The following is a 12664-nucleotide window of genomic DNA, read 5'->3' on the forward strand; positions in this document are numbered from 1 at the left end:
GGCCGTCAATCTGTATTTGTATGAACAAACATGCGCTGGACGATTACAGTCAGCTAGCTCTTGGTAAACCTAATACGGGTGGAAAAACAGCTTCTTAGCGCAATCCCTAAAGCCCATTTTCCTCCCCATCCTGATCCATCATCAGCTTTTCTCTACACCGCTACAACATGAGCTACTTCGGGGTATCTGTACATGATTTATTGATTTTACGATGATTACAAACGAGGCTGTCATCCTGCAAACAAGGTGTTTCAGCTGATGAGAAATGAAACCATTTACCTCACCCTGAAGGTGTCGTGTAGTGAATTAGATCACTTAGCCTTAATTGGTTACATGTCATAGAGTGAAATGAGCAGACAGATACAATTACACCTCATAACCAGTAAATGAGGCAGAAAGAAATTAATTGGTAAACAACCAATGGGCATAAATGTTATATATATATATATATCTGACAGACCTTGTACCTTCTTCAACAGACTACCAGCTAGCTACATACATTTCGCTAAGATGAACTAGCCAGCTTACTACCTCGCTAGCTAACCGCTTAATACTAGCAATTACAAAAGGTCTGTTTTCTATACCTTCTGGAGTCAAGGCAATTTGTGGCCAACTTTCTAGTTTAGCACCACCACTGAAAACGAGAGACGTTATAAAGAAGCTAACACGAACTACCCATCTAGCTAACTAACAGGCTAATATTAGCAATCAAAAGAACTTATATGCCATATGTAGCTAGGTAGCTGTCTCAGCACTTTTCTAATAGAAAACAAAGAAACTTGCACAATATGAAGAAAGTTCCTTGGCAACCCAAAATCCTAACTGCACACTGAGCTACCTAGCTATCGAACAAGCTAATGTTGGTTATCAAGAGTTTATACACCTCATGAAGCTAGGAAGACGTCAAAGCAGATTCGTTCTAGAAAATTAGCAAACATTCTTTTTTTTTTTTTAAATAACATCACTTTTTCATAGTGCACAGAGTACCTACCTAGCTAAGGTAATGTTAGCCATCAAAAGAGCTTATATATCTTATATAGATAGGTTGATGTCTAAGCAGTTGTCCTGTAGAAAATTAACATTCCCATTACTAAAATTATAGTGAAGTACAACTTGCAACATTAACGTTTTAAAGTAGCCTTACGCTATTATTTAACACTTCCAATGCTCTCCTTCAGGCTAATTTTAGAAAGAGGATAGTTATTTCTTTGTGTGTTGAGTTGGTGAGCCAGCTAGCATAGCTAACTCCTAAATAGCTAGGTACATTTACATTATGTTTGTATACTACCTGTGACTGTAGTTGCATTCACGCCGTGTCATAATTACCGCAATTACGAGATTCCGACGTGTAAAAGGCATTCACGTCCTCGCGGAACCCATAATTACAACTTGCAAACCAAGACTTTCCTGAGAGCTCAGACTTGTACCACCTGACCGCTGTAGCGACATATGGAAACACTCAAAATGGCGGCGGCTTCAGCGGTAATATGTCAAGTAGTTATCTTGTAATATTTCTGTGCAACAATTCGTACAATTGACTATTATTGATGTATTAACAATGCCAGATTCATCTGAAAATACAATTTAATGTAGCTAGCACAAAGTTACCGTCTAACGTCACATAATTCCGAGTCGAAGGATGTGAACAGCTCCGAGTTGAACGTCCGGGTTGTTATTTAGCAATGATGGTAATTCTGACATGTCCTGAACGCAGCCACACTCCTGTGGAAAATGTGTAATAAAAAATAAATAAAAATAAAAAATCAGTTGAAGTGATTTACAACTGATTTTTTTTTTTTTAGCATTATAAACCTAGACTGAGGTAGATGTACACGTGTAGATGTAAACAATCCAATCCCATGGTTTACAAGTTTATGAGGTATTAGACTGGTGTATGTAATAAACTGGATATTCAGTGTATATGAACACTCGTGGTGAGGCAGGTCAGTCCATGTGTCCCTGCAGGATGGCACACACTGAGCGGTTCAGACTTACATGATATTCACTACAGCAGATGCCCAATTAGCTTCCACTCCTAACAGCACATGACCTTTCCTAATGGACGCAAGTGCATAAGATCAACAGTGTAACTGTCTTGCAAAGCGCTCTGAAACGATAGAGTTCCACTTGGGAATGCTAATAAAGACGCGAAGTGTTCAGTGGGGAAATTCTCGCAACGTTCAGTGCATGCGAATGCATTCCACACGTCTGTATATTAAGGCTGATTTGTATTAATGTATGAATATCAGTAAAGTATCAAAACGTATTTGAGTATAAGATTTGAAATGAAGTTAAATTCAACAAACAGCATTTATACGAGTCATTCTACGATTGGGGGATACGATTGGTGTTCCCTTGTAACTCTTAACATGTTTATCATTGTCAACATTGAAGATAAGAGAACGTGCTTTGCACCAAATTGCATTGAAACCTATCTCAGACGACAATCTAATTAAAAAAAAAAACAACAACAACGTTTCTTTGCAGCCAGACTTCAAACGACTAACAGGGTTAGGGTTTTTAGCAAAGAACTAACAAATACATAAAATACGATCCATTGAACAAGCATCCATGGTCTTTTTTTTTTTTTAAATGTAATTTCAAGACATAATTTGGGTAATGGGGTCCACTTTCAAAGTGACCTTGTCAGTCAATATCATTGGAAAAAAAGCAAAATTTATTTAAAAAAAAAAACACAATGAGAGAACTTACTGTTCTTCTTCCCATGATCTTCGGTAAATTCAGATGATGCAACTTCCTGTTGAACACGTGACTTGCAGCATATTCCAAATATGTCACAGGGGTGAATGTGTTGGGGTAACGGGGTGGAGTAAATGAACGAAGATGTACATTTTTCATAACCTATAATTGATGAAACGTGGAAAAGGATAGTTCAGGCACGACATGTCAAATGAATTCACGCATTAATGCGCAAATAATTTTAAAAAAGGAATATTGTAGTGATTCTATTTGCAGGTAAAGTGAAGTTATACTAGATTTTGTAGGTTTTAATAATGTTTTAAATTAAAACGTGATTAAAAAGGATTTTTACCTTTCTATATGTACATATCTGGTTACATAATATCAGTGGGACACAAAATGACGCCTCGATTGTAGACTCACCTATCTATTCAAACGTGGGTGGATGGATGGATGGATGGATGGGACGGAGAGATAGATAGGGTGAGGAGAACTTGAGCGCAAAAATGAACGAATGAAGGAAGGAAATGGATTGTTTTTGAGTAAAGAGAAGCAGCTTTCTCCATCTGCCTGCAGTCATAACATTACCACTCTGGCCCTAAGATGAAGGAGAGATCCCATGCCTCAGCGCGCTGAATGGCCTTCTGGGAAATACAAAAAGGTGGTTTTCAAAAGCCAATGATCCGCGGACTATCCTCAAGCTAGCATTCTGTGGTTATTTTCCCCTTTATGAAAGCATTTCTTCACAGATGTTTAATGTGAGCCTGAGAATTTGCGCAATACTTTAAAATAGCACTGTTCCTTGGGCTTAAGGAACAAACATTACATATATTATGACGCTAAATTTCATATGAGAAACCATCATACAGTATACCATCAGCTCCAGAATTATTGGCACCCTGGGTGCCAAAAAAAGGATATGAACAAAATCTCTTTATAGATAATTACCTCAATTTGACAATGACAATATGGCAGACATCGACCCTTTAATTAAAATCAGTTTATTATAAGCAAGAAAATCAAAAACCATGTGTATCACAATTATTTGCACCCCTGTGAATCTCTTTGCTAACATAACAGCACAGAATCATAATGAGATTGCAGCGCGAGCAATCGGAGCGGACTCCGTAAGACAGCTTTGTTTGTTTTCCTAATTACTGCCGTGACAGCGGATATGGGCATTTTGGGCATGGGGCTATTTTTCATTGCTTCGTTTTTTTACCTTGGTGGAAATCTAAGTCAAGGATGGTCGCTCGGGTGAAGTTTACATAAAAATTAAATATAAACAGAAACATGTTTTGGTTACATTTGGTTCATAAGAATTTATAGGCATGCTAATAAGTGTGACGTGGGATTGTTACAAAAATCAATTGTTTAGCATTAGATTAAGCAAATTAATTATAAAGCCTTTTTAAAAAAAATTTTTTTAAAATAGACATTTACAATAGACAAGAGACTTTACAAAAGGGTGCTGACCGTATAAGAGAGTCAGAAGACATCGTATATGAGGGAGCGTGCTGGTAAAGTAGATGATTATAAATTTGTTGATTGGTTCTTTTCTGTAGGTTACAGAAAGCACAACCCCAACCCTCCCACCCCCCCCAACTCACTCGCTCACACACACACACACACACACACACACACACACACACACACACACACACACCACCACCACCACCACCACCACCACGTCCAAGCCCAATATGGATTTTTCATTTACAGAGTCGTGACTGCCTTATGACTAACTTGATTACGAGCCGAGCACTGAGTAATTGTATCTATGCCTCTAATGCTTGTGTTTGGCCCAAAACTTTGGCCCAAAATACAGCCAGAGACATCCTGTGGGGAAAAAAATACACATTTTATTAATTGGAAACCATTGCTGAAGAGGTTTTTATATTAAAAACGTTTTTTTTTTTTTTTTAAATCTTTAAACTGCTCGTCATTAACCGTTCTGTAAGTGTTGTATCCACCCAAACGTCTTAACAATAAGTAATCGTGATATAAGCAGACTAAGAGGCAGTAGTTTTATTTGAAAGTACCACCCTATGATGGTAATAGAATGCATAATATATAGTGAGAGAAAAATAGTTTGATGTTTTTAGAAAAATATAGCAAGCTAAATATATTTTTGGCCTCACAGCTAAAAGGTCCCTGATCTGATCCTGAGCTTGGGTTACTGTCTGTATGGAGTTTTGCATGTTCTCCCTGTGGGTTTCTCCTGGGTTCTCTGGTTTCCTCCAACCTCTGGAAAAACATGCCAGTAGGTGAACTGACGACTCTAAATTGCCTCTGTCTGTGTGTGTGTGCGCGCACGCAATGGACCACAGTACCATCCAGGGTGCATTCTCGTCTCTCGCCCAAAACTCCTGGGATAGCTCCACATCCATCACAACCCTGGCCAGAATGAAGAGTTCACTGAATGGATGATAAGGAGACTTCGAAGCAGTAGTTTTATTTTAAAAAAAAAAAAAAAAAAAAAAAAAGTACCGCCCTCTGGTGGTAATATATGACATTTACATGTTTTTTCCCCTCTATGAAGTGTTCATTTTAAATACATTAAAAGGAAGGCTTGATTATCTTCATTGAGATATATATATATATATATATATATATATATATATATATATATATATATATATATATATATATATATATATAATATATAATATATATATATATATATATAAAATATATAATATATATATATATATATATTATATATATATAAAATATATAATATATATATATATATATATATATATATATAATTTTTTTATCATTTATTTATTTATTTGGGGGGGGCTCTATGCACATTTTCTGGTACGAAATAAAATCATATCTCAAATACACAATGCATGAATATCTTTGCACTATTGTAGCTTACTCGTTGCTGGGTAACAATCTGTTAGTTATTACGCCAATTGGCAACTAACACTACAGAAATCGACACTTAAATAAAGTCTGATAGTGCAGATGGAGACTAAACAAATATGACCTCTAGCTACACTTAACACAGTTAACATTTGAGTCGGTTTCATTTCACAATCATGTAAACATACAATTTATTCATCCATCCTGCATAATCTGTACATTATATCTCTCTGTTACAGGAGAAAATGTTCATTTCTAGTGTTTTCTAGCATAATAAAAGTCTATCTAACCAAGATTTCCTGTCTATATATACACAGAATACATAAACGCACAGCAAAGATTGATTTTATCTTCAAGTTACATCATCTGATTCCTAAATAAAGTATTTTTTAATTAATATCATTTAAATATTTACATTTACATGCTCATATGTCCAATTTCTGGCCATTTCATTTGTTCCAGACTTTTGAGAACTCATATTTGGACAAAGATGAGATATTATTTCTTGCTGACTGAGAAACCAGTGGATTTTATTTTTATTTAAATACATATAACACATGACAGGCAGTGTGTTTGCATTTATTTTAAATATTCTTTAGATGTCTCTGTACTTTTGCTATGTTTTTCTGATCAAGGCCTACTATTAGAGAAAAAAAAATGTTTGTGCTTATAATTTAAATCATTCTTTGTATGGTTTTTTTTTTTTTTTTTTTTTTTACAATAGTTCCATTTTCTTCCACAAGATGGCGGCTTCTTCCCATCGACTGCTTTTCCTCTCCATTCTCTCCCATTTGACAATTTACAAAAAGGTTTAAACTTATAAACAGTCAAACTGGTGGCTTTTAATTAAATACAAGTGACATGTGTTGGATTTCATGTGGGTATAACCCACAAGGCTTTGTGCCTTTCTGTAAGAGAAAAAAAATGTTTTCCCCAGAACAAAATGATTCATGGAAATCCATGAAGTGTAATATATATATATATATATATATATATATATATATATATATATATATATATATATATATATATATATATATATATATATATATATAGCTAAAGGGTGTAAAAGTCATTATTTTAAGTCACGCACTCGGTATTATTTAAAGACAGATTCATTTGAGACTTGTTGGCTCCCAGGGTTTGGAAATCAAATGAACCGACTCTGTGAATCGATTCCACACAATATTTTGTCAGGCTTTGTCATTAATAAACTTTTAATCCATATGAATAAGCAGGTAACAGGTGAAACTAACACCTAAAGCTCAACCCATCTGTTAATTCAAACACAATAAACAATTTCCAGCTCAATTATAAATTAAATTTGGAGCGCTATTGGAGCTAGCTAAATGAGCTTACCTGGCTAACAGGTAAATAACTAGCTAGAAATCTCTAGGCTTACCTGAAGCGAGTCGTCACATTTTGGCTGGCTAACCTTAAGACACCTTTTCATTCGTCACACTGTTTTATTGTCGGATTTTTGTAACATGTTCTACAAACACATTAAGATTTCTTTATGCTTTATCTAATGATATACACTCACGTGTATTTGTTACTTGTACCAGCACGCGAACATGGGCCAAATCCATTTGACTCGATGGAATCGACTCCAACACTTTTGGTTCGACTAACCGAGTCGAGGATTCGACTCTTTATAGAATCGACTCCCAGAGCTAGTAAACACGTTCTCTCTCTCTCTCTCTCTCTCTCTCTCTCTCTCTCTCTCTCTCTCTCTCTCTCTCTCTCTCTCTCTCTCTCTCTCTCTCTCTCTCTCTCTCTCTCTCTCTCTCTCTCTCTCTCTCAATATCAATAAATAGCCGATAGCTGTTAGTATTGCAACCAAAAAAGGAGAACATTTAATTTTCTGTTCTTTTTAAAGTTTCTTCTGAACAGGAACTGAAAGCCGCAGGATCACTGTTCACAGCAGACAATAAAAGGCCATTTCTATATATGTAAAATTAGGGTTTACTGTTTGCTTGGTTTTCGTCGGATTTTGTTTTTTAAGAGGAAAAACGTCGTTAGAAGGAAGTACAGCGTTAGGCTTTATTTTGTGGCTCCAGTTCAAAGGAAGTCAAACCTGTTAATGATTAGATTGCAACTTTATCTGAGAATCCGCACATGCCGCTTAATATAGCTTCATATGGAAATGAACTGTTTGGATCTATGAATGGTGCTACTCACTAAACAAGACACACTATATGGCCAAAAGTATGCGGACAGCCAAGCATCACACCTAAATGTGGTTCTTCCCCAAAATGTTGCCACAGAGTTGGAAACACATAAATATATAGAATGTCTTTGTATGCTGTAACATTACAATTTCAATTTACTGGATCTACGAGGCCCAAACTTATTCCAGCCTGACGATGCACACAGCGAGCTCCATGAAGACATGATGTGTTAAGGTTGGACTGGAAGAACTCAAGTGTCCTGCACAGAGCCTTGACCTCAACCCCATTCAACACCTTTTGAGTTGAACTAAAACACAGCGTTCACCCCAGACCTCCTTGACATCCCAACATCAGTGCTTGACCTCCCTTGTAGCTGAATGAACACAAATCCCCACAGCCATGCTCCAAAATCTAGTGGAAAAGCCTTCCCAGAAGAGTGGAGCTTATTATAACAGTAAAGGGGGACTAAATCTGGAACAAACATATATACAGTACATGTGATCGGTCAAACTTGTGGCCATATACTGTAGGTAAATCACTTCGAAATGAGAAGAATATCAACTTTCCCTTGACGCACTTTATGCACTAACACACATTATGAAAAAATAGCCTACTTTCATCATTTGTTTGGACCGTAATCTTGTGGGTAGACGGATAAAAGAAGCATAAACTAGAAGCATGAGGAGACGTTTCAGATACTCTAAAAGAAGATTTCTTTTCACATTAAACAAACAGGGCGCACGGTGGCTTTTGATTAGTACATTCGCCTCAGGGTTGGGGGTTTGATTCCCACCGTGGCCCTGTGTGTGTGGAGTTTCCCTGTTCTCTCAATGCTGTGCGGGTTTCCTCCATGTACTCCGGTTTCCTCCTCCTGTCCAAAGACATGCACGGTAGGCTGATTGGCGTGTCCAAAGTATCCGTAGTGTATGAATGGGTGTGTGAATGTGTATGTGATTGTGCCCTGTGATGGATTGGCACCCCGCCTTGTGATCCTCCCTGGGATAGGCTCCAGGTTCCCCGTGACCCTGAAGAAAGATAAAGCGGTATAGAAGATGGATGGATGGTTGGATTAAACAAACATTACACACATCAAAACATCAAGAAAACACGATGGTGCATTTATTATTGTTTAGGTTTTGTATAAAATGCTTGAAGAACCCAGCTCAGTTCATTATAGACCAGTCTTGCTGAATGAACTCATCTCGGACCACGTTCCATTAAAAGCATGTCATACTGAAGCAACCCTAATTCATTCTGTATCTACACAGACAACCACATGTACACACTAGAGGGTTGTGATTTCGTGTCGTGGTGTGTTAAAGAGAGTGAAGAGTTAACCCTAAAACAGTCCTCCCGTTTCCTCCTCCCACCTAACTCCTTCATAAACAAACCTGAAAAGATCCGCTCTCACTCTTTTTCTTTCTTTTACACAGCTAAGGATAAAGATAAAGCTGGTTGGGTTGGGGGTTTTTTGTGTGTGTGTGTGGGGGAGACAGATGTTCTAGCAGAAATGGCTCAAGCAACAGAAAGGAGAGTAGAAAGCTCCACGTCGGCTTTCCCTGAAATCATCGAGCTGAATGTCGGCGGCCAGATTTACGTTACGCGGCACTCAACTTTACTCTCCGTGCCCAACTCTTTACTCTGGAGCATGTTTAAAGAGCACAACTCGTCCCAGCTGACCCGGGACAGCAAAGGGCGCTACTTTATAGACCGGGACGGATTTCTGTTCCGCTACATCCTGGATTACCTGCGCGACAAGGACCTGGCGCTGCCCGAGTACTTCAAAGAGCGAGCGAGTTTGCAGAAAGAGGCTGAGTTTTTCCATCTCCCCGATCTGGCACGTCGTCTCCGGCCTCCTCAGGTCAGTAAGGAGAACTCTATCGGGGATGAGGCGTTTCACAGCGACCCGGAGGAAGCAGCGGTGTCGTGCGCCCTCGCCGGTGCCAGTGCCAGCGGCAGCGCAGCCATCGGGCCGCGCTCTCCGACTCTGGAAGCGCGCAAGTTCGGCTACATCACCATCGGCTACCGCGGCTCGTACACGATCGGACGCGACATCCAGAACGACGCCAAGTTCCGCCGCGTCGCCAGGATTACCGTGTGCGGCAAAACCTCGCTCGCCAAAGAGGTGTTCGGCGACACGTTGAACGAGAGCAGGGACCCCGACCGCCCCCCGGAGAGGTACACGTCCCGCTATTACCTCAAGTACAACTTTCTGGAGCAGGCGTTCGACCGGCTGGCCGAGGTGGGCTTCCACATGGTGGCGTGCAACTCCACAGGGACGTGTGCGTACACCAGCAGCGACCCCAATGAGGACAAAATCTGGACCAGTTACACCGAGTATGTGTTTTGCAGAGAGTGAGGCGAAGTGGACCTGCTATTCTGGTGTTGTTGTTGGAAACAGTGCCTATTTCCAGCAGTTTATAGCACAGCTGTACGTGTACTCTCAGAAATGAAGGTACCTGTAACTGTACTTTTCCTTGTCACTGAAGCGGTACCATCAACTGTACATCTTGTACCTTTAGTGTGTATTTTTACCTGGAAAAGTGTATGTGGTGCATTTTAATCCGCTTTGGGTTGTCCTCAAGGGCCGGTTATGTACCTTGTATTATTTTTAAACTGGGAATGATGCATAAAAGATGTACGCTTGATTGTACCACACCGATGGCAAGCAAAAACACAGATTTGTACCTTTATTTCAGAGATTGTACTCTCACAAAAAAAAAAAACAACAACAAAAAAAAGTAGTCTACTATTGCTTGTCACTGGGGTTGTATGACCACAAGAGCGTACAACTTGTACTTGTAGCACGTATCATTCACCTAGCATTCCTTTAAAATTCCTGTCCTACCTTAAATCAGGGCTTCTCAGCTCCAGTTCTGAGGACCCACGAACACCATGACAAGCCAGATCGACTACTTTCATGAGTCAGAAGTGTGTCAGAAGTGGGGAGAAATTGAGAACCACGGGTGATGCACGGAAATGAAGTTCGGAGGAGATTCCAGGGCCGCAGGACCTAAGAAGACCCAAGGGAAGGAAAATTGTTCAGTGTGTTAACCTGGCAGGGTGCCAAAAATCTCTCCTCCTGCCTTAAAGTATTTAAACGTAAATCACATCCACTTTATTAGACAAAGGATGCGTACTGCAGGTACTAATGATGTACTAATGAGTATACCACACTATTGAGAAGAAATGATACAGTTTAGTATCTTTATTATTTTTTTTTTTTTTTTGCCCTTGGTACAGCTCAGTACCTGTTTTTCCCAGTTTAGGCCTTGTAGATGTGTGATAATATCAGTCCACACCGATTAGCATAAATACGTAGTGTGTTTGTCAGAAGTTTAATGATTAGCGAGCGTCAGCAGCCTTTGGCACTCGTGTTATTAAGGTTAAACGATTCAGCAAGGTTTGGTAAGAATGCACAGGAAAAACCCTCTCATGTTCTCATAAGACATGCATGCAGGCATGTCCAGACTTAGGTAGTTTCAGTTTGTCCAGGCATGTGCAGAGAATGTAATGTTACCAGTTTGAGAAGGAATGTGACTGAAACGTGGAGACCTGTTGCCTGACACGGAGGACATGGAGGACACTGCTCCTCTTTAAACGCACTGCCATTTCATCTTAACATCCCACTGACTTCTTTCCCGGTCGTTGTCCTTTTCTAATCTCTCCCACTGGATATATTTTTCCGAGTGGCGGCTGTCACTGTCTCACGGTGTTTTTCGATAACCAGAGCTTCGGCTTCCTGTGTGATGTAAACAGTTTTAGCTCACATTGAAATGGGTTTCCATTTTGCTCTGCCAGATAGCAACAGGACCCTAAAGATAAGGCTGTTTCTGTACTAAACAACAGCTCTCACTCTGAATTTTTAACCGACTCTTTCCGATCTGAGCTAAATGATGTGATTTGTTTCCTTTGCACTTGTATATTTGAAATTCCTCATGGTTTTCTTGTATGACTGAAACAATAAACTAAATTTAAAAAGGTGTTCGTGTTTATATACGAATGGAGTCTCTCGCTGCACGGTCGTGGGGAAATTGTTGATTAATCAACCATTTTGGGAAAATTGGTCAGATGACATGCTTACTTGCAAATGTCCAGTGTGTAAATGAATAAAAATACACTTTTCGGGAGTATTCAGTAGCATACGGTCAAAAGGATGTTTTCAGTTGGTTAAATGGACAGTCAATGAGCTATGAGTTCGAATCACTTTGTGGTAAACAAAGTAAAAAAATAAATAAAAATCTAATACACGTACGTATTTGGTCCAGGCATTACACTATGGAATGAATTCATGTTTTCATACAATTCGTTTTTAAACTCGAAAATATTCGCAAATTTTTAATCGATTCTACTTGCTTCGCCACACAAAGTCCAAATCAAATATTCACGAATGCAAATACGAAAGAAAAAAACCCACTGCAGTACATTTCAGCGTGAACAGAGTCGACCTACAATAGGAGTACAAGCACACTGTTGTACATGCTCTTTTCTCTGGTTGTACTCTAGAACCTCATTCCATTTTCATAAAACGTGTGATTATATATATATATATATATATATATATATATATATATATATATAAAATGGGATCACCATATGCAGAAATAAATTTTGGGATATCAAAATGTTCTTAAATTGCAGCATCTGGAAAATCTTGTCGTCCTCTATTTTCCTCACCCCTTGTTAATAAAAATAAAATAAAATAAAAAAAGAGCATGTACTAATCCATATTAGCAGTATATCAGGCACTAATGGCAAACTTTCATCATATTCTCTTGGTACTGGGTATACCCAGAAATTGCTGAAACACCTCTGGATAATTCAAGATGTCATTAACTTTAATGACTTTGAAAATAATGAAAATTGAAATGATGGTGGTAAAAAAAAAAAAAAAAAACAAGCAATGGAGTAAAAGGAGA

General features: G+C 38.6%; 1 protein-coding gene and 1 long non-coding RNA gene across 7 annotated transcripts in view; one reads left to right on the top strand and one right to left on the bottom strand.

Annotated features, from left to right (window-relative positions):
- LOC124626345 (uncharacterized) overlaps positions 1–9087 on the bottom strand; it is a 32639-nt gene extending 23552 nt beyond the window's left edge. Inside the window, exons 1-5 of one of the 5 annotated variants that reach the window (XR_008393494.1) lie at positions 6977–9087; positions 5034–5097; positions 3124–3344; positions 2713–2862; positions 1609–1722 (exon numbers count right to left, since the gene is read on the bottom strand). This is a non-coding gene — a long non-coding RNA (uncharacterized LOC124626345). The remainder of the gene's footprint in view (positions 1–1608; positions 1723–2712; positions 2863–3123; positions 3345–5033; positions 5098–6976) is intronic. The other 4 variants (XR_008393495.1, XR_008393493.1, XR_008393496.1 and 1 more) reach the window with 4 other exon arrangements.
- Positions 9088–9111: 24 nt separating this feature from the next.
- Positions 9112–11728, top strand: kctd12.2 (potassium channel tetramerisation domain containing 12.2). Of its 2 annotated transcripts, none has more exons than XM_047151244.2 (2): positions 9112–10082; positions 10604–11728. In XM_047151244.2, exons 1-2 carry the CDS (start codon positions 9256–9258, stop codon positions 10623–10625), a joined length of 849 nt encoding a protein of 282 aa, XP_047007200.1. In that variant the 5' UTR covers positions 9112–9255; the 3' UTR covers positions 10626–11728. The 2 variants fall into 2 exon arrangements, with proteins under 2 accessions (XP_047007200.1, XP_047007199.1); XM_047151243.2 differs by having other exon boundaries at positions 9113–10200.
- Positions 11729–12664: the final 936 nt, after the last annotated feature.

Source organism: Ictalurus punctatus, chromosome 26, assembly GCF_001660625.3.
Source record: "Ictalurus punctatus breed USDA103 chromosome 26, Coco_2.0, whole genome shotgun sequence".
NCBI lineage: Eukaryota > Metazoa > Chordata > Actinopteri > Siluriformes > Ictaluridae > Ictalurus > Ictalurus punctatus.